Below are 23,514 nucleotides of genomic sequence, written 5' to 3'. Positions count from 1 at the left end.
GTACTCCTTTTAATTGGTTCAGCGTACTTTGTGCGATATTCGGGTTCATCGTTCTGCAATGCTAAAATAGCGCTTTTAGGATCCATGTATTTTACATATCCTTGGGATAATCTTCCCCGCCGATCTCTAACGGCATAACAATATTCTAGGGTGCCAAATTGAGAGAAATGATTAAAGAAATCTCTTTCTCTTTTCTTTTCTTCTATATCCCATGGCAGAAGACACATAAGTCTTTTTGGATCAATGTTTGGTGTATCATTGTCGTTTCTTGATGGTGTTGGTGAAGAGATCTTTTCTGCTTGACAAATAGTGGATTTCATCTTAAAAGGAGAAAGTGTTTGAACTTCTTCTCCTGTATTTAGTGTTTCATCAGTTACTTTAGTAAATGAATCACTATTGTATTTGGTAATTATAGTTCGATGTTCATAACTATGTAAATCCGTAAGTATGTGCATTTCCTTAATTTTTCCTTTATTTTCTAATTGTTCGATAACTTCATGTAAAGGTTGGTTTATGTTGACTCTAGTCTTTATTGTTATTTCATATTCGGGGTTCATTGTTCTACCTGGAAGGAAAATAGTATCAAATTACTATTGATTTATGAGTCCATTTCCAGTTTTTGGGGTGTATGGCGTGGGAGTATCAAATTCCGTGTCTTCATTATAGGTCTAGCTTTAGATGATTTAGGTATTTTTTGTTTTTCTTCTATTTCAACATACAGTTCAGTTGCTTCGTGTTCATTTGGTTCTTGTTTTATGGTTACTCGGGGTTCTGCGTTCAGGGGGTTGATGGTACGTTTTATAAATTTTTTCGAGACACTACGTTTCATAATCTTCTTGAAACAGCTTCTTGCTTTGCTGATGAGTATTGCTATTATAATCATAATAATAATAGCTTCAAAGACATTTCGTATTAAAGAAAAAAGAGAAGTTTGTTTTTCCTCCAACTTTCGGGTCCGTATTTTCTCCATTTGATTTATTATATTTTGTACATTTAATTCTTCATCTGTCCATGCTTGTTCATTAAAGTTTAATTCTCGAATCGATTTTATAGCGTCATGGAAGTCATCAGTGTCTTTTAAGGGTTCATGCAGTACTGTTAAGTTTAAGTTCACTTCTACCTGATAGATATATTGTATTTGAGTGATAATCTTATGTTCACTGGTTAAGGTTAATCTGTGAGTTTTTCCCGTACATCCATCATTCATTCGTAGAAGACCTATACCTTTTACTCTTTCTTGTTGATCCATTTTATTAGGACAGATAATGTTCAATTGTTCTTCATTGGGTGTTGAGAATAACCATGAACTATCAGCTGGTAAATAAATCCATTGGCTTTCGGTTTTCGGCGTAAACATAATTTCACAGTATTTAAATACTTCTGGTCCAGGTCGTAATAACATAAGAATTTCACATTCGTTCATAGAATAAGGTTCCTTCAGCGGTTCCATAGCCGAGCATATATAACCATATACCGTCTTATCGCATTGGTTAAATGTAACTTCGTTTAGTCGTAAATACGAATTATGGTCTGCTGCTACTGCTAGGTAAGGGTACGACGGTTTTATGTAGGCAGATCCATTTTGTCCAGATTGGGGTATCATGACTGGATGTAGTCTATAAAGATTGTAAGGGGTTCGATCTACGAGTGGCAAATGTAATATTACCATGGTTCTATTTTCTTGATGTACAACATCTAATTTGCTTAGGGTACTTATTTCACCAGCATAAAGGTTTTCTATTGGTGCTACAAATTCTAGATTTCCCGCAAGGTTCTTTACATCCCGGGCTACTGTTCTAAATATATTTGGAGAAAATAGCTTTGGATGTGCTTGACCTCTTTGTAAATCATGCAAGATGTCAATCAGATCTTCATGGGAACGAATAATGTGATCTAGGGTAGCCTCAGTTCTTCTAAGGTATGCTGACAAATGAATCAGATATCTGTCAAGAGTAAAATCCTGTCCTGAAGTCAATATATCAGCAACTTGTTTTAAAATATGCTCATGGCGTTTCGTGGTATTGTATAGTTCTTTGAATGCGGCTGCAAAAATATGGCTATTTTGTTCGTACAATTTAATATATTCTTTTTGATTGGTATCCAAATTGTTGATGTTAGTGTTTATAACGTTAATATCATCTTCTGTGACTAAGCCGTAAAGTCCTTTAGCAATACTCCCAATAATTCCAAAAGGTATCAGTCTTTTTGCTCGTATGCTGGGGGGTGGAATAATGTTATCTCCTGTATGGATTCCCACAGTATTTATTATGTTCAATAGTGTTGCTTTGAGGTTTGTCAATCGCTTTATTTTTAAATTCAAGAGGTCCATTTCCATATACCGAGTGCAATTAGAATAACCAAACTGTACAATACAATATCGAAAAGTTTCGTTTAATCCTTGAGTAGGTGTTTGTTCCAATATGAATTTATTAACATCCAGCCATATCACAATCTTCCAATCGGCTCTCTTAATTTTTGTTATACCGATTCGTTCGTAGTATATTCCAGGGTTTGTTTCAAGTGGTTCTATGCTATAGTTGCCATGATTAGCATAGTTTAAATCTGCGTGGCCTTCGAACGCTATTGTCATTAAGATGGCCAATATAATCTGCATCGTTGTATTTTTTTCTCTGGAAGACATGTAGAATATGTTTCTTACAAGATATTATTATCGGGGAACTAGCTTTAATTTATCTGTATGTTTGCGTATGGTTTCACCATTGGTTTTTTCAAGTAACACATTATTTCCCTCTAAAACTGTTCTAACCTTTAGGGGTTCATTATAAAAGCGATCAAATTTATGGGAACGCACTTCTTTCTTTACCCAAACGTAATCTCCTGGTTTAACATTTAGAGGCTTTAATTTTTTATCATATCTTGTTTTTGCTTGTACTTTCATCTTAGGTATCTTCAAGGGCAACCTCGCTACTCTCCCGAATACTAGTTCATAAGGCGTAAAATTTGTAGCTGCATGTACACTCGTGTTATACGTGAAAGCTGCAAATTTTGCTAAGTTGTCCCAGTCATCATATGTTTCAGAGTAAGTTCGTATAAAGTCAGCTAGGGCAGCATGACTTCGCTCTAGTGATCCGTTTGTTTGAGGGTGGTATGCTGATGTAGTTAGATGATTGGTTTTGATGGTTCTCATGAGTTGTTCCAATAAATTAGACATAAATGTAGCATGTCTATCTGATAGAATTGCTCTAGGCGCACCATAAACTAATATTAGATTTTGTACGAGTGCATCGGCAAGAGTGCTAGATCTTAGGTCTGGTACAGGGACTAATATGATATATTTAGTCAAATTACACTGTATGGTCAGCAAATGGCAATTACCATTGGGTGTTATTCTTAATTTACCAACGGTATCGATGGAAACCTTATCGAAAGCTTCAATAGGTGTATCTGTAAGTACCAAGGGCTCTCTTGTTTTTAGTCGTTCAATTTTTTTCTCTTGACACTTGCTGCATTTACGTACATAATTGAGAATATCATTTCTCATTCCGGGCCAATAAAACCGTTCTCTTATTTTCCGGTAAGTTTGGTTTATTCCCTTATGTCCTCCAACAGGGCTGTCATGTAATGTTTGTATTATTTCATTACGTTCTTGGATTTTCAGAAAATCAACCTTACCGTAACAGACAGTAATTTGTATGGGTGTTTAATCAAAAATTGTTAATAACGTTTCTGTTATCAATCCAGGTTCTAATTTGTCTGTAAGATCTCCCCTTCTTGAAATTCGGGAGGTTTTAAGATTTCGTCTCAATAATATTTTTTTGAGCGATTTAAAAGCTTTTGTAAGACTTTCTGAAGATACTAAATCAGTCGACGTTTCATTAATAACGATTGATAGTATATTATGTCCTCCATAAGGTGTTATTAAAATTTGGCCAACTCTTGGTTTCTTCGATTTCAAATAGCTAAAGTCCAGTGCACCTATCGATCTCAACAGCCTTGAGACAGATGTGACTGGTTGACAATCCTTGCTAATAAAATGAACTATATTGTCTCTTTTGTATGTAAGGCAATATCTGGTGGTAATGACATTGTTTACTAGCTTAGCTCCATTTTCATTCTTATAATTATAAGTACTGCTGCTGCTATCACTAAGACTTACATACACTTTTCCGTGCTGTTGTTTGTATCGATTTATGGGTTGAAAAGAGTATAAGTCCGATAGTAACATGAAATCAGGTGCAATAGTTCGATTCATTGATTTATTTTCATTGCAGTTTATTTGTTTGTTGTTTTCATTTAAGTTATCCGGGGTTTCTTCTGTTATTTGTTGCAAGTCCGGCGCTTTAGATCGTCTGTTTTTTGTAGTAGCAAAAGTACTCGTTTGCGTCGGTGTGCTAGAACTTAAGGGTGTATTTTCCTGAATACGTGGGGTAATTGATAATTTTCCACTTGTCCTATATTTTCTTAAAATTTCTTCTTCATCGAATAGGAGTTCAAGACCTGTTGTACGTCTTGATATATCCGCAATTCTTTCATCTAATACAGAATCATCAAAATTATCAGGATCGTAGGTGTCCATTTCGGTTAATATGTCTTGAATTTCGGGGTCCGGTTTAGCTCCATCAGAAAATCTAGTTACTGATAAAAAATCGGCCTGTTCGGGCTCATCATCGTTGTTAGACTTGTCCAAATATTCTTGAAGGCTTTGGTTAAATCTCTTTGTTAACTCTTCTATTTCTTTATAAGTAACTTCATCAGTATTATTTGTCATAGTTTTAGGTTGGTCTTCAAAAACGTCATCATTTGAACTTTCGCTAAGTGAAATTGGTGTAACGGAAATTTCAGTATTTGTCATATCTGAGTCTGAATCAGTATCCGTATTTGAGTCTATTTCTGTTTCAGTCAGTTCTTGCCGTAATCCACTTCGTCTAGGGTCATATACTGGTATTTGAGTATCTTCTCTTGACGATTCTTCAGTATCGCTTGGGTCATTTTCGGAGAACATACTTGTTCTTGACGATGCACCAAGGTCAATTATATCTCTAACTGGTAATTGTGTCATTTCCTCATTTTTGGAACTATTATGTTTTATTTCTGTAGTTTCTAAATTCGTATCGCTAGCGTGTGATGTTGAGGCTACTGATTCTGAAAAATTCCCTTTTAATGAGCTAGAGTCTTTTGATGTATTTTTAGTGACATTTCTTAATATATTCGGTTGAGATGTAGATGATTTCTGTGGCTGTGGAAATGTTTTTGTTCGGGTTCTTTGAGCAATCACACTATGATCTAATTTCGGCCGTTCTTTGTTTGTTTTTGAACCAAGGGGTCGTCCAGGACCCTTGATCAACTTAGGTTCATCTGGTTCTGATTTGGTCATGCTTCTTGGTTTTGTTACTCCTATTATTTCCTTCGAGGTTGTTGGCAATGCTTTAGGTTTGATCGTCGTTAATTTGGGTGCTCTTACTGTTCCTTTCTTCTGACTTTGTAATTCTGTTTTCTTCTTTTCCTCTATTTTCTTTCGACCCATCATCATAACTCTTAGTAATGGTAATCCATTGTTTATATTATTTTCTGCATAAAGAAATGGTCCTACTGGGTTTCTAGATAATGCATCAGCGTTGGTATTGAGTCTTCCTGGTTTGTATTTAAAAGTGTATTCATAGTCGGTGAATTTAAACATCCAGCGCATCAAACGCTGACCTGGGTCTTTTCTTGTATGCATCCAATTCAATGGCTCATGATCGGCTACGAGAACGAATTTATTACCTAATAAATACGAACGAAAGTGATGCATTGCATATAGTGCGGCTAGACATTCCTTTTCAGTCGTGGAATAATTTATTTCGGCTTTATTTAAAGTTCTTGAAAGGTAAGCGACAGGATGGTCAAACCCATCTTTTTCCTGACTCAATACCGCTCCAATTGCATAGTCAGATGCATCTGTTGTTAACTTGAATGATATACTAAAGTCGGGGAATTGTAAAATAGGCTCTTGGCATAGGTGATCCTTTAGTACTTGAAAACTCTTTTCCTGCACTTCAGTCCATTCAAATTTTTCTCCCTTTTTTAATAAATCTGATAATGGTTTAGCTATTTTTGAAAAATCTTTAATAAAGCGTCTATAGTATCCTGCTAGTCCTAAAAATTGTCTAATATTTTTCATAGTTTTTGGTTGAGGAAATTCTCTAACGGCTTGTATCTTTTTAGGGTCTGGTTCAATCCCTCGTTGACTCACTATATGCCCAAGAAATATTACTTCTTTTCGCAAAAATTCAACTTTATCTGGTTGGAGTACCATGTTCGCTGATCTTAACCGATCGAAAAGTAACCTAACTTTACGCTCGTGATCTACTAGATCTTTTGCGTAAATAATAATATCATCTAAATACACTAGCATTTCAACATTCAATAAGCCTCTCAATATGAGATCCATTAGTCGTTGGAACGTGGCAGGTGCGTTTTTCAGGCCTTCGGGCATTCGTCTATATTGGTAATGTCCATGGGGTGTCGTAAATGCTGTTTTATACTTATCATGTTCATCCATGGGGATTTGTTGGAATCCACTTGCCAAATCGAAAACTGAAAAATATACGGCTCCTCCCAACTGGTCCATAATATCTGCGATATTAGGCAATGGATATGCATCACCAATGGTCTTTTTATTAAGTTCTCGGAAATCAATTACTACCCTCCATCTTGGGTTTCCCTGGCTATCAGGTTTTTTAGGGACAATCCAAAGAGGTGAATTATACGGTGATGACGAAGGTTCAATTATTCCATCGTTGAGTTTCTTTGCTACGTGTTCCTCTAAAACTTTTCTATGTACTGGTGGGTGACGATATTGTTTAGTGTTGATAGGGATGTTATTTTCCGTCGGGATTTCGTGTGCGACGAGGTTAGTACACGGTAAAATGTCTCCTGGTAACAAGAAGATTTCTGAGAATTCAGAAATCAATTGATATATTTGGTCTCGTTCTTCCAAGTTTAAATGACCGGTGCGCACGAGTCCTCTTAGGTCGTTTATTCTATCTCGTTTATTTTTAACAATTGGTCTTTCATGTTCGCTGCTAGTATCGGGATCAAATTCAGGTGCAATGTATTCGAAAGGTAGGATTTCTCTTGGGTCTATTTCAATCGTAATATCATCCTTATTAGTATTTATTGCCATAATATTACATTGACCGTTCTCATTTTTTACTATTCCTTCTCCTAAATATATGTTATCACACCCTACATCTATTCGCGGTAAGTATCCTTCAGTTAAATTAGTATTAATTAAATTAATTCTTACTATTTGACGTGTTCGAGCCTTAATCGTATATTTAGTTGCTTTACTGGTATTTTTTTGTTCCTCATTAGGGCAATGTTCTTCACTAAGAGTATTTTTATTCTGATCAATGGCATGGGGTTGGTCGACAAATTCATTATTTTCACTGTATATCCCACTTTTATCAGTTTTATTATCAGTGGCCTTCATAAGATTTTCACCTCTTTCTGATAAGATCAATTTATCAAACTCATCTCGAAAATGAAAATCAGCTTTTATGTCTCCAAATTTTTCGTACTTAGGTATATTTGACCTTTCGGGTGGGCCTACAATGTATTCGTCATAAAATTTCTGTTGGTTAATTTTATCCTTAAGGCATTCCGTCTCTTTGTTAGTATCAAGGATTGTAGCTAAAATTTGATTTTCCTGTGCTTGTTTTTTGAGTTTTATGGTTTTTTGTTCTTTTTCATCTCTTTCCAATTGCTCTATTTCCTCAAGAGTTTTTAAAAAAGGGATGGGGTTCATTACGTCATCATCTAGTACTATAGCATCATGATAATATGATAATGTGGCTCGTCGTTCCTTACAAAAGTTTCGACCCAATAAACCGCCATCTTTGATCGGAAAATCGTTAGGGATCACATGAAAAATTGTAGGTTTTCCTTGTATGGTCATATACGTTGTTCCTTTAGTTAAAACTGGGTGAGGTGTGATTCCAGTAAGGTTAATAATTTCACTAGTCTCTACTCGTGAATATGGGTGTAACTGATCTAATTTAATCAGATTTGTGGCAGCGCCATTATCGAGCATGAGTGTTATAAAGTGATTTTTCCCTTCTGGGATTGATAACCTTATACTTGTAGGCTCGTCATCTACGCCAAGTCCCTGGCAGGTACCAATGTGGACGGTTTCAATTCTGTTGCTATTTTCATTACCTGCGCTGAAACATTCGGTGTAGGGGTTGAATTCTGTCTTTGGGGGCTCACCTCCGAACGACGATTGGGGTGAGCCGCCTGAGAGTTTAAATGATGCGGCAAACGATCGCCTCCTGGTTGGTATTGATTTTGAAAGTTCTGATTCTGATAGTTAGGATTAAAACTTTGTTGATTATAACTATTATAATTATTATTTCGGGAATACCTATTGTAATTCTGACCTCTGCCTCGGTATCCTTGATTATTACCAGGATTAAAATTAGCATTCCTTTGAGTGTAATAATTATTAGGATTTTCGTTATTATATCGTCCGAAATTATTCTGATAATAATTAGAATTTCTCGATTGATTTTGAAAATTCCAATTTCTTCCCTGATTCTGATAATTTTTACAGTAATTCTGTCCATTATTTTGTTGTTGATATTGTCTATTATAATTTTGATAATTATTATACTGCCTATCAGCGTGATTATTCTCATTGTCGATTTGTTGTTCATTAACTTGTGCCACTTGATGTGATGAGAATGGCTGATCGGGATACCTATTCTGCTGTTGATATGAGTTGGTTAAATTATTTCTAAAGTTACTACGAGGTAGTCCTTGATATCGCGTATCCGGAATTATACCCGCTCTCATTCGGCTCTCCAATCTCAACGCGTAATCGAAGGCGTCGGCTAGAGAAGCAGGTTCTTTCGCATCTACCTGCTGGCTTATCATCGGTGCTAGTCCTTTTATGAACATGTCTAACGCCATGTCTTTTATAGGGGTCATCATATGTGCGTTGTATGTATTGCCTTTATCTTCCATCAAGGCTTTTTCAGCACCGCTTAGCAGTAGGTTTACATAATCATAATATTCACCAACCGATTGGCCTTGTCGTTGGCGCCCTTTCTGTAGCTGAGTTTGATAGTAAGCAACGGTTTTTCCTGTTGCATATCTTTTTTTTAAATGGGTTATAAATGCTTCAAGATTTTCGAAATCTTGGCCACTTACGCTTATGCGTGCGGCACCTCGTAGATTTTGCAATACTGCTCTTTTATATAAATCTTTTTGATCATCTCTGACCCAGCTTTCTCCATTTCTAACATCTTGTATATAATCCTTCAGTGGAATATTTTTCCCATCGAATATAGGGATGGATTTAATCGCATGCTGAAATGAGAAGTTGGCATTGAGAGACTCCATCAGCGCTTCGGCTACTGTGATATCGGCATCATCGTTTCCATTGACCATTTTTTTAGTTGTATAATACCTTACAAGCGGTTTTTTTCTTCTCTTTTTTTTTTTTTTATTGTTTGAACCTTTTTTATTTAAAATTTTTTTTTTTTATTCTTTATGTGTGTAATACTAACAAAAAAAAAAAAATTATACTACTATTTTGTTTTGTTTCTTTGTTTTGGAAAAATATTCTATCAAATCCTTGACATTTATCGCAGAAGACATAAGAAATAAAGAAAGAATTGTTTATATATATATATATATATATATATATATATATATATATATATATATATATCTGTGTATTTATTCGTGTGTGGATGTGTATGTGTTTAATGTGAGCGTTTGCTTAACGCATGCAAGTGCAATAAGTTTGCTTTAATTTTTATAGGTATACGATAAGTGTACTATGTGTATGCCCAAAAACTAAAGTGAGAGAGTGTAATCAAGCACGCTGATATGATATCATCTGCTTTAAGCCAGGGAGTATACGGCGCAGGGATTTCTAATGTGGCATGTGTAGCTATACATACAAATTGCTACGCGAGCATCAGCTAGTGCGCGGTGTAATATTGAAGGGCTCTTTCTGTATGAGAGTATCTGACTTAACTTAACACTTTTTCCTCTTTAAGCAAGAATGGGCTCGACGGTCACGGTTTAAATACCGTATTAATAATTTTTTTTTTTTTATATTCGTATGTATATGAGTAATCTCCTGCCTATGCGTTTATATGTTCTTGAGTGCCTTTAAGAAACTCTTTTTTCGCGAAAGCAATTAATTCATCAAATTGTGTATTTAATCGAATTTTAAAATTATCGCATTTCCGCTGAACATTAATTTCTGAATTATAAAAATTATTTTTCTGAAACGTACTTACTACTTGTTTTTCGATTTTTTTGTTTTTTGATAAATTACTGTTTAATGTATCACAGTTATAGTAATTTTGTAACTGATTATTAATAAAATCTAATTTTTTTTCTAGAACGTTTTTTTCTCTTACAAGCTCCTGCATAAACAATTTTCTACCACTTCTCTTACCTTTTTTATTACTCGCAAAATTATTCGTTGGCGGTTTCATGAAATATTATTTTATAAACAATCGTGGGTATATAAGTGAAATCATTAATTATATTAAATCTTTACTCCGTTTTTTGAGAATTATTCTTCTACTAACACTATTACGTGCAAATATGTCTATGTGTACGTATTTGTTATTTTGATAGACCGCTTTAAGTAGCAGATCTAGGGTAAAGAGTGTCCGCTATTTCAGCAGGACTAATGGGGATGAACCGCTCTGGTTAGCAGATTCAGGGTAGGAAGAGAAAGACCGCTCTGGTTAGCAGATCTTGGGTATAGAATGTCCGCTATTTCAGCAGGACAAGAGGGATGAACCGCTCTGGTTAGCAGATTCAGGGTAGGAACAGTGTATTTGTTCTGTCTTGTAAGCGTGTAGTATAAGAGGTCACTATTTTCTTATTTTTCTATTATCATTTAAAACACATTATTATACTATTACTTATTTATTTTTTTGTTATTTTAACGACAGTTAACTCTTATTTATTTTTCCGTTTATTTATTAATGTAGTATTACATTTATTATATTTTTTTTTTTTTTTTTTTTTTTTACTTTATTTATTTATTTATTTTATTTATTCATTTATTTTTTTTTTTTTTTTTAGTTATAACGAAATATCGCATATACCATGCTATCCGCAAAAGCACAGCATGTACGCGTCCGCGCACAGTGTACTATATGGGGTATTACGCGTCATTCATTAACATGCTTCATTGAATGGTGTTTGGTGTTTCTTAAGAAAAAATAGTAATAAGAGAATATATAATAAACAAACAAATAATTAGAGACCATAAACCACGCTCTGCTACCAATTTTGTTAAATAACGATTAATGTCATTTAAGTTTGTTTTCAGCTTCAAATCAAAAACTAAAAACTGTGGACTACAGTCTCACGCTCCTTCACAGGCTGCGGGACAGCAGATAGTCCAACTATTTGTTTGTTTAAGAAAAGATTAAAAGGAAGGAAGAAGTAGAGTGTTGAATATAATATCCAGATTAACTTACCTTTCTTTCCGCTAATTATCAGTTCTGACGACCTGCACTTTCTCTTTCCGTCGATTTATGATTATTTATTTTTATATTTATTTATTTGTTATTTATTATTTTATAATAATTTAAATTCCTTTTCCAATTAGTTTTATATCACTTTATTTGATATTACTAGTATACATATAAAATAAAACAGAAAAGGAAAAAATAGACGGAACGTCTGGTTAATCTTATAAAATTAATTATTACGTCTGCACTTGATGAGCGGCAGCGGGCTACTGACTAAAACGCCGCGCAAAGAAAAGCACCTTGCACGAAGTTTTAGTTAAACTTCTTTGTCTTACTTGCTATGGGGCCGGTACTTGCTGACTTCATGTGTTTAGGCTTCATGGCTCGCTTCGGTTGTCACTTGACACTTCCAAGAGCCACGAAGTTCACAGTCAGCTTTGTTAGGCGACGACTCTCGTTGAGTATGACTCTGTAAAGAGTCTTAAAATTTTATCATTGGGAATGAAATATAACAGGATAAAATAGAATAAAGATAAAAATTTATTAATTTACGCAAGTCGTCACCTAACAATTATATATCATGTACGTATTTAAATTTAATGCGTAGTTTAAAAAAAAAAAAAAAAAAAAAAAAAATTGGGCTGCTGAGATTCGAAGATTAAGTGAGCAATATCACCATGTGCGCTAGCCCACTCAGCTACCGATAACTTCCTCCTACGTGATACTGAAGCAGTATATAAGTTGTTAGGAAAGGCTTGGGTTAACCATTTGGGGGAGGCTGGAGTGGGGAAGCTAAAGAGAGAGCTGAGGTGGGGCCTACTTTAAGCAGCGCGCTGCTGTACTGGCGAATGAGCATTAAGCTCTTCTGCGCATGTGCAACTTCGCAGTACCGTCTGGCATCACTGCTAGGCACCCCCAAATTTGGACTCGTTGCAAACTTAGGCCACACGCAAAATTTTAGAAAAATTTATCGTCTAGTCGTTTTACTGAACTACTACTTTACAATTTTAAATAATTTACCAACACAAACAGTACATTTTTAACTTAACACTAACAGTATATTTTCCACTCACAATTTTTTATGATTTATATAGAAAGTAATGCGAGGAAAATAACTATCATAGTAATAAGAAAAATTGTTATCAATAAAAATTGTACCTGTAGATTATTTTTTATAATGACATTGCAAAAAAGTGTCAGGTTACGAAGTACTGAAAAAGAATGGGAAGTCGAAAAATACTGTTACGTTTTTTGTATAGGAAGCGACCCACGATTTCAGCTTTTCTTACGCAAGAGTCTTGCGCACTTGCCTGCACGCAAATCTTACGCAAATCTGCCGCAATCAGAAGTGCGTCAAATCAAGACAAATAACACACTCGACTGATCGTCAGATTTGTGCACTTTTTACGCAAAAGTCTTGTTGACCCTTCATGCATCTGAATTACGTAAGATCTTGGGGATGATTCCGATTTCTATGGTGCTGAGCTATATACAGATATATTTAGTTATTGGATAGTAGAAGACAGAAATATTAGGCGCTACAGATATCGTAACCATGCCAGATCTTGGAAGCAGACTAGATGCAGATTTACACAATTTCGCTGTCGATGTAAATCTTGTGCAAGAAGTACTGAAGAATTGCAAAGACTGTAGGAACGAACATTTTAATGTAGCTGAAATTAAATAATAATCAAATAAACTTACAATATTTAATACAATTAAATATTATAATCCGTCCACTATTTGAGTAAAAAAAAAAAAAAATTACTTTAGTTTAGCAGTAAAATAATTGTTTTCTTTTTCATGCCTTTTCAGAGTTATATTTCCTGCAAAAATTTCTCTACGTAGGCTCCCAACCTAGAGCTATCGCCGAGCTTATATTTCCGATCGAGTGTGGGTCTTGGGACCCCCGACAGATGTGAAACATCAAAGAATGTTATGGAACTCGGTGGTATTTGATTGTTTATGATAAAAATAGTTGTTTTCGTCGGATAAATGCCATTGTCTCTGGGGCTATTTGGCGGCCCGAGGGACCTGCGAAGACCTTACGAATGGACAAATATGTATTTTTATTAGTGAATATTATAGATTAGGAAATAGCAAATATTGAATTGTTTATACATAGATATAAACAACGAGAACGAGAAAGAACAATAATACGTGGCAAAGAGTACCTATACTACTTACTTACACGTAGGTACATATATGTTCAACAATACGTTCGTGTGTATTACTTTTTGAGTCTCTCTGTCTCTTTCCGAATACCAGTGCGTAGTTGTGCACGGGCGCAAATTTTGTTGGCTCTTTACTCAAGATGGGTTAAGATGGAGTTTGAATAAACACAATTGGAAGACTCCAGGAAAACTGCTTTATGGTCCAATATTTATATTTTTCACAAAAAATCGATATTTTACCTGTTTAAATTGTTCATAATTTTTTTAATGAGTTTTTACTTGTGTTAGAAATAATATATGCTGATAATATATCAATTAAAGAGTATGTATGTTCAATTTCAAGCGTCTGGGATCGTGCCAGGTCAAGTAACAGTCAATTTTTTACAGAAAATAAACTATTAACGTGTTTAATTTTTTTATTATTTTCAATAAGTTTTTACTTGTGTTGGCAATAATATGTGCTAAAAATATACCAATAAAAGATTACGTATGTCCAATTTTAAGTGTCTGGGATCATGCTGGGCTGTGTTACAAGTGATTTTACACAGGAAAATGATAATTTTTTTTATTTGATTTGTTCATAACTTCGTTAGTTGCTATATACTGGCATTAAGTAAAGTTTAAATACTTGTTTTATATCGTTACCAGTTGTTCTGAGCTATGACTGGCTTTGATATTTGTTATTTTGTTAAGCCACGGAGCCTCTTGACACCATCTATTCGCCCTCGGCTGGCCGCTAACTCTAAGCATCGAATCAGGAATCACCGATCCTTTACAAAGTCTGCACAGGGCAAACCTAACAGTAAAGCTAAAAAGGAAAAATTAAGTACAGTAAGCGGATCTCTTACTGGCAAGCATCACGAACCAATTTCACTATCTTGGATAATCAAAACGACTGTGCTCTGGGACCAACGGTGATTGGAACACCAATGTATCCGGCGTAACTCCAGAAGACGTTGGAAAAGAGCTCTACAACTAGCTTCAACGTTTCAGACGTTGTAGTTTTTCTCCTAGTTAGTCTGGTGCTACAACAGCAGGACAGAGAAGATAACCCTGAGGAATCTAGGCAGTCACGTATGCTGCAAACTTCATTTAAGAAAGAGTTTAGCTCACCGATTCCTTAAAGGGCCATCGAACGTTGAACTACTTGCTAACAAGTTGACAAAAAACAGCCTTCAGGATTCACAAGAGATTTAACCATGCCTGTAGTTGCAAGAGGGTGAACTAGAAGGAAAACTTTAAATACTTTAAATGTACACAATTTTAGGCGTCAAGAAATTGACGAAGAACATTCATTGAGATTGAAACAGCAGCGTTAAAATCTAAATACAAAGAATCCATGAAGTGAGAGATCAGATTTCCATTATAACCCTGACAGTAATCAATCAAATCTTCCAGATGTTTAAAAAGGTCGAATACTATGTATTTGTATTTATTGTGGCTATAAAAAATGGAGAGATTAAGCTCCAGGACTTTGTTGCTCTAGTAGTAAAGCTGTAAGATTAGTAAAAATAATTTTTTAAATATATATTTTTTGATAGTTATTAATCTTTACAGTTTTAGCGAACAGCTTTTTCTATTCATTGTAACTTGATAAAGTGACAATTCCGCGCGACAATTATTTTATGGCGTAAGGAATGAACGGTACTTTTCAACGTTGTTATATTTTTTTTAATTTTTACACTTTGTTTGATTAAATAAACTGCATAAATTCCAAAAAAAATGCTTTTAATAAGAAGTTTTTTATTCCAAGAAGTGTCAAGAATAGATGTAAAACTTTTAACTGAACATCTTTTACATTACGTGTCAACACACTGCGGTGCTCCATTTAGTGAGTCACGGGCGTGACGGGAGGGGGCAGCTTATTTTTTAGAAAATACTTTTTTATTCTTGTTAATGAAAAAATAAACAATTAAATGATTTTTATGCATTATTGAAAAAAAAAAAATAATAAAAAAATAAATAATTTTTTTTTTTTTTTTTTCAATAATTCATAAAAATCATTCAAAGTTCAAAACTAATAATCTGCGCAACTAATCTCGAGCAGGAATCTAGAAAATCTATGCGCAAAAATTATTAGCAAATATATATAATCGATAGTGCGTAGAGAAATAGCGCAGATAACGGCGGTACACTATCTGCGAATCGGCTATAAATAGCGCCGATAAGCAAGGAAACGTATCTTTCTCCAGTGAACCTCGGACACGAAAATTCACTGCCTTGCCAGACCTGGTATATACACCGCAAGTCGTACACGCCAACAAGACAAGAATATATCACGAATACCGTGAACATCGGTGTAGGTATATTTACCGTGTATTACTCATAATAACTGGTATCGACTCAGATCTTTGGTTATAGCGTGGTGATGACGTATCCCTAAGTACACTGAGAGGAAATTGGGGGAGCCTCTCTACCGACTGAAGATGACTCGTCACTAAAAGCAGTAGCTCTGCTCTCATTGCAGCAGGACTGCCTTCCTGCTGAATTGGAGGCTATTTTCCCCCAGTCAGGAGCGCTGAGCCACTGGCCCAAGCAACAGAGCCACCACAGTGAAGGTTATTTCCTTTTAATAGGTTTTAATTTAATAGGAGAGCTGTCCCTTGACACTTTCGAGCAGCTGCTCGCCTAGGTTGGGAAATCAGCTCTACTAGGTAGGAGAGAGGCGCCACTAGAGCTGTGGCGGCACGTCTCTTCTGTATACAAAGAAGCAACCCCCTCAATACCCTCTCAGTGTAGTTGAAACACTAGGGATAGCGTCAGCGTTCCTAGGATGAAGAGCCTGGGTTGATAACTTAAGCAGTGCTCGAAACATCCAAAAGGCCTTAAGAACGATTTTAGCATATGTGACTTTTCGTGATAGGGATACGGTCTACCACTAACATTCTGTGGCTGTTCTGATACTTCGCCATAGTCTAAGGGTGCGGGCACATGGAACCACGTAAAGCATAAAGCGTATCGCATATCGCGCAATTTCATTGGATCAGGGAAAGTTAGGTAAGGTACGCTTTACGTAAAAAAATTCGTCTTCGTGCACATAGGAGTCAACAGTATGCGCGTAAGAGTTTTTAAACCAATCACAGCTAGTATTACGTTGACGTAACACATGCTGTCTCGCTCGCACTCATGGAAAAAATAAATTAGGATTAACTTGGATAAAAACCAAACTGTAAGAAATTTAGGCAAATTTTTAAAATTCCATACGACCCGTACAATGACCCGATATCGCGAAGAAAATGTGAGAAGTGTTATTAAGCGGTATAAAATGCATTTGTTACTCTCAAATGAAAAAAAGGAGTATGGGCACGTACGTATCTGGGCGAAGCTCGAATCTTGGCTTGCGCAGGAATAGAGTTAGAGAAGCTTAAATTTGATGTTATTGTGTGTGCGTGTGTAGATGTGTAAGTCCGCTGGGTAATGTGTATTTAGAAGCGTACTTGTAATTAGTGTAAGTACTGCATAAGGTTGAAGCCGTAAAGGATACGACAGATAGAAGGGTGCTCCTGAAGGAAGCGTACGGATTGAAGTCGCGTTCATTTCGGCGAGATTATGGAGATGCATCCGATTAAAATAAGAAGGATTGAAGATCTAGAGTATTTTGGGGGTCCTCAGGGTTCTGTGCGAGAGCGCATGGACGTCGTTTAAGGTCAAAGCGCCCGGGTTGGAGGTTCACGAGTGCAGCGATGGTAGAGTTTGGGTGGTCCGTAATGGAGGCACGGATTTCCGACGCAAGAACAGAGGCTGCTTGAATTGAAGAAATTATGTTAAACTCCTTGATAATCTAAGTATTCCTGATGTACCACAGAATACCCAGGACCGACCTTAGTATCTTCATGAAAGGGCTTTGGATGCCCTGTAGTCGGTTTTCCTTTGCAGTGCCCCACCTTGGTATCGCATAGGTGCTGATGTTCTTGATGATGGCGTTGAAGGTGCGCAGCTTGGTCTTCTGGGAGACTGCTTTGTTGTTAGAGAAGGGCTTTAGTTGAACGAAGGCTCCGTATGCCTTACCGCGAGGGCTGTTGATGTGCCGAACGTACGTGAGTCGACGATCTAGTGTGACACCGAGGTACTTGGCGGAGTAGCTCCAGTCGATTTTTACTCCGTTGACCTTTATCTTCTGCAGTTTCTTCCTCGGATTTTTCCAATAGACGAGCATGGCTATCGTCTTTGCCTCATTTACGACCAGTTTCCAAAGACTATAAGAGTAATGGAGAGTGACGATATGCTCGTTTAGGAAGGTTTTGCACCGAGAGTGTTGTTTTGACGTGCAGCTGACCGCGACATCGTCTGTATACACGTACGCGTTGATGTCTTCGTGCTGCGGCAGGTCATGGCAAAATATGTTGAAAAGGGTGGGTGAGAGTTTGAAGCCTTGGGAGACTCTCGAGGTTATTGGGTGGGGATCGGAGAGGGAGTTGCCTACTTTAACGCGGATAAATCTGTCCGAGAGGTAGGATTTGACGGTACCGATAGGGTAGTGCGGAGAACTTAACTGAATAAGCTTGTACAGGAGGCCTTCGTGCCAAACTCTGTCTAAGGGCTGCTGTACATCTAGGAAAGCTATCACGGTAAAGTTTTTGTGGATGAGGCTATCGGAGAGGTCTTTGGTGACCGAGGTAAATGACCGTAGCCACCTTCTATGCAATTGGGAAATAATGAAGGCGCATCACGGCGTTGGTGATGTTGCAAATCGTCGTGATGAATTTTTGAGGGAGGATTTTCAGGACGCTATTAGAAATACCGTCTCTGCCAGGGGCTTTTCGAGTTTTTAGGCAGCAGATGATGCCTCTGATTTCGAAGGGTGTGCAGTGTTCAAAATCTGAATTGTTAAGGACCTGTTGCTGCACCGTGTGGTTGATTCTCGCGTGTTCCTGGGCTAGTTCTTCAGCGCTAAGGTTGGGGGAGCATTGATTTTGCAACGAATCTGCGAAGATCTCTGCTTTGTCCGAATTTAGCGAGTAGAGTTTGTTCCCTTGTTGAAGGGGGGGGGATGCCATTTGTAGTTTTTCGACAACCTTCCAAGCATTTCTTGGGTGGGACTCTGCCTCGGCTATGAATTTGTTAAATTCCTTGTTCCGGAATTCGAAGACTTAGCATTTGACTTCCAGGGAGTGAAGGTGTATTTTTAGTTAAGGGTTCTCCGCTTCTACCAGAGTTTCTGCACTCTTTTCTTCTCTTTGATAAGACGCATAAGATCGCGGGGGAGCTTGAGTATGTGTTGGAGAGCTGTAGTTGTTGTGGTGGCGTCTTGTGTGCACCAGTTAAGTTCGTCTGTGAATTCGTATACTCCTATGTCAAAGTCTGTTTGGGACCTGATGGTACGACATTTAAATGGCGAGGATTTGAGGTTATACATGAGGTGGGCCTAGTATATGTAGCTGGTAGTAATGGGTATTATGGTGAGAAGAAATCTAGGAATCTCTAGGTAGACTGGATGATGGTTGCAAGGGAGGTCTGGGGATGTTCGTAGTTTCATCGGGATGGCAGGTGGTCAAGTTTTTCGTCAGGAATATGTCTAAGATGTCTAGGTATTGGTTTAGTGAGCTAGAATAGTAAGTCGGTTCACTTGGAACCTCAATGTTAATGTTGAGGTTACGCAAGTGTTTGAGGAGGGAACGACTTTTAGGATTTTTGTATTTGTATCCATTCGATTTGTGCTTGGCGTTGAAGTCGCCAGCAACTATCGTAGGCATGTTGGAGTCTAACAGCGAGGTTATGCATTGGGTGTTAGGATCGTCCTTGGGAGGTGAGTAGAGGGAGATGATTTTAATGGAGGCGGATAATGTGGTTTGTACTTCGACTCCGACTGCTTCGCAATTGGCAGCGTCTATACTAATGACTCGATGGCAGATACCCTTGCGAAACAAGAATAGCCACTCCGACATGGGATTTCTTACGTTTATCACGTCTGTGTACCGTGTAGTTTGATATGTAGAGCGTCTTTGTGTTGTCTAGGTGCGTTTTTATAATGCATACAATGTCGATGTCGTTTGTCTGGAGTATAAGTGTAAGTTTAGTCGTTTAGTGTGTGATGCTGCCCATGTTCCAGTTGAGTAGCGTGAAATCTCTGTCTAGCGTGCTGCTGTTCTGTTGCCCTCGAAACCAGACACTCTTTGGTCGAGGCAAGTCAGCGGGGTCATTATTGAGTGAAGGATTGTCTCGGTAGTGGGGGTGTATTGAGCAAAGGAGTTAGGGGTTAAGCTCTTGTCTGGTGTTGCTGAGAGGATGCCACGTTGGCGTATGACATCCCTGGGCGAATGGTGTCCGAGCTTTGGGCTGTTGTTCGAAGGGTGGCTTTCCCAAAAGGAAAATGAGGAACAGTTTCTTTCTTGGGAGCGTGAGCTTCCTTTTGGGGGGTTTTTGGACATCCCCGGTAGAGAGCACGGTGCTCGCCGTTACAGTTTGCACAGCAAGGGGTGACTTTGTCCGAGTCCTTCTTCGTACAGGCTGTGGTGGCATGGTTCAAACTGCAGAAACCACAGACGAAGGCGGCGCGGCAGTAGGCTGCTGTGTGGAGAGGGCTCTGTTTATATTGGGCCAGAGTTTTTGGTCCAAGATCGTGATGGGAGGTGGTGCCTTCTTTTCGGGAGGACTAGCAGTCTCCTCTTGTTCGAATTGTGGTGGGTTCTTAAGGTGACTGTCGAACACGTTTTTCTCCGCTTGGGAAGATCTTAATTAAGATCGGGAGTTCGGAGATTGCTCTATCTTCATGTCAGAGCCATTGGCTGCAGCATTGTCCGCGTCGAGATCTCGCGTACGCCGTTTTTTTGGATGGCTTTAAATTTTAGGATTTCGCAGGGGTGTGTACCGTTTTTGGTAGCGAGAGGACTATCTTATCTTCCACAGTGGAAGAATTTATAAGGTTCAGGGGGTCACGATTTTCTGGTGACGGATTTACAAGCCCGGGCCTTTCAATGGCGGTATTTTTACGGCGAAGTGAGACTTTGTGGAGAGTGTTGCAATAGAAGCGTCTTTCTCCTCGATGAAGAGTATTAAAGAGTTTATCAGATGAGTCGAATTTTCCAGCTAAACTGAGTACTCACTTACTATATTTTCCAGGTACTCAATCCGTTGTCTTTGGCTCGCGAGTTCCCTGGCAATTTCGGGCGGCATTGTTGCGGAGAGTGGGCTGCGTTTTCGCTGGGAGTTACGTGGGATGACGCGGGGGTCTCGGCTGTTCAGCTCGAGGGATTGCTGGTCCACTGGCCGGCTGTCTGTCATGTTTGACATTGAGGGTAACTGTGAGCTATTGTTACTTGCACTAGCACTGACGCACTGTTAAGCGCGAACATCTCGAAAGATGATGAGTCTGTTTCGGATAATAGCTCTTCGAAAGAATTGGTCATAATGACTTTGAATTGTGGGTTATCCAATGTTTTGCTTGTGTGTCCTAGTAAACGGCCAGCCATGCGGGCCATCCCTGAGGGTGGCGTGTACGCGGGTACAAGATTTAACGGAAACACAGTCGAGAGGCGCAACTAAGTCGCAGTTACCGAAAGAGAGTAGAGGTAGCCCTGAAAAGGGCCGTATAGAGAGAATTCAAGTCTGAGTAAGAGCGATGCGTAACGGGCATGCGCAGAAAGCATACGTTCGGTATGAGTGCTCGAGCGAAACTGAATCTTAACCACGTATGAGAATTTTTGGCCTCAAACTCTGCCACCTGCAGTCTTTTGCAGAAGAGCTATCATGGCGTCTAAAATATATATAGGTATTGTGTTGACCGTCTTTAGACTTAATGATGACCGTCACGTCATTGTTTACACGTACATAAGTCGACTCGACTCAGTCGAGGCTGCTTACTTGCTTAGCATACAGTCATAAGGCTTATGCCTGTATCTGTACACATATATTTTCAATACATACAAGAATAGTAGATACGTATGTGTATTTGTATATCTATGTATACATTTGAGACGCCACAATGGCTCTTCTGCAGCAGCGCTGCAGGCGGCAGAGTTTGGAGCCAAACATTCTCAAATATGTACGCACGAGAGAACTTAAGTGCGGGAAAATTTAAAATCATTTTGTCTCATTCACAAAATTATGAATAGTCTGTGTGGAAAAATTAAAGTCGGAATTCAAATCTCATTTTGATATCCAAGCACGAATTTTAAATTGTCAGTGGGCGTTTCAATTCTTTCAGTTATAGTAAATAAAACTATCCAATAGTTTAGTATTGCGCCGATTATCTCAATAAATACAAGTAACTGATATAGTGATTAAATAAATAGTTTCCTCATTGCTAGACTAAAATCACATTGAATCAATCTAAGAAAGGATAAATATAGGCCTAACCAATATGGTTGACCACCAAACCTACCAGAATTATAAAAGAAGATCGCAATGATGGATGATTTTACAGATGATTATCAGCAGATGTTTATAATGGGGTGTATCTTGTACCCTTTGAAGCCACCTGTTATACTACTCGCTTAGATACTTCTCTCATACTCATAACCATAATCATTCCTGATTAGACCTATTCATTATCAATCGCCAGAATGGACTTATTAAACACGTAAAATCTCCTCCACTTTGGATAATTTGTCTTGATTACCATTACTTATCTATATTTGATACATGCAAACAAGACAAAGAAATGTTTATAAAAGAAGCTTTAAAACAAAAAATTGCCAGTCAAAAAATAATTTTCAGGGATTAAAAATACAGCAAATGAATAATTACTATTCTAAATAACAACCATCAACTTTTATTCAAGTTAAACAATTCAGACAATATTTGATTAAACTCAAATTTTATTCTTAACACTCTTTCACTTGGATGCTCTATTTTCATCACTTTCTCACATGCATACTTTTGTATAAACATTATTATGATTTTAGGATTTGTATTATGTACTAAATATTTTTATATTTTAATATTATCTTCTGAAAATAGTAATGTGGAATTTAAAAAAAAAAACTTTTTTTTTATTCATTTAACTTAATGCTACACTTTTAGGCATGGTTATATTGTTGAATCCAAAAGTTTTCTACCAAGAATCAAACAAGAGAGCACAATAATTTTAATGATAAATTTAAGTGAGTTATGTAATTAATGAATTTATCATTTTACAGTTAAGCATGAGTAAATTGTAGTAAAATTGATTACTTCCAATTAAAACCTTTTGTTATTCTTGTATAAAGTTCTAATCTAATACAATTATAAGTATTGACATGCATGTTTATAAGTAAAATGTAAGCAAGCATAACTTACCATTATAGCTTAAACGTGGCTTAGTTAAACACATTATAAGGTGACATTCAATGTCCTCCGGTAAAATAAATTTAGAACAAACTGGACACTTCAAACCTAAAATAATATCAAAAGTAAGATCAAACTGACCAAGAGTTGAAGTGTCTTAGAACTTATAGATTAAGTACCTTAGTAGCACATCGCAAGTTTTGAGAAGCAGACCCGTGCACTTAATACGCAATTTCTTACAGAATTACGTAATTTTGTAAGAAATTGCGTATTAAGTATATAAGTATGCTTATCAAAACTGGCAATGTGCTACCAGGACGGACGGTAGGAGCAGATGTACCATAAAAGGCGCGTCTAACCGTATGCACAGGTACAACTTCATTTGCAGTATCATGCAGGCACGAGCTTACAATCACCCCCATAATTAATATAAGTTAGGCTTCAAGCTATCACAGCATTCAATATTGTCAAGTATAGAGTACCCTTTCTAGGAGCTCCAAGCTGACAATAGTACAATATGAGATAATTACAACCCAGGCGCGTGTATTAAATGTATGCACTATTGCAGTCAGCAGTTAGACTGGTTACCAGGCCAACTACACAAACAACGAATGTCAAAACAAACACTTTTTCTAACACAGGTGTGTCCCTGACCACAAATCAGCAGCACACCAGAAAAAACA

General features: G+C 37.3%; 1 protein-coding gene across 3 annotated transcripts in view; it reads right to left on the bottom strand.

The window, feature by feature from the left end:
* LOC106641894 (E3 ubiquitin-protein ligase ZNRF1) overlaps positions 1-23,514 on the bottom strand; it is a 147,475-nt gene that overhangs the window by 122,361 nt on the left and 1,600 nt on the right. For 2 of the 3 annotated variants that reach the window (XM_089590896.1, XM_089590898.1), the window contains one exon: positions 22,844-22,939. In XM_089590896.1, coding sequence (XP_089447022.1) covers positions 22,844-22,939 — 96 coding nt within the window. Of the gene's footprint in view, positions 1-22,843; positions 22,940-23,171; positions 23,208-23,514 lie in introns of all 3 variants that reach the window. The other variant, XM_089590899.1, reaches the window with a different exon arrangement.

This window comes from Copidosoma floridanum, unplaced genomic scaffold (genome assembly GCF_036245765.1).
Source record: "Copidosoma floridanum isolate Cflo_tuat_1 unplaced genomic scaffold, Cflo_Japanese_pri ptg000013l, whole genome shotgun sequence".
In the NCBI taxonomy this organism is placed as follows: domain Eukaryota; kingdom Metazoa; phylum Arthropoda; class Insecta; order Hymenoptera; family Encyrtidae; genus Copidosoma; species Copidosoma floridanum.
This window is presented reverse-complemented; position numbering and strand designations above follow the sequence as displayed.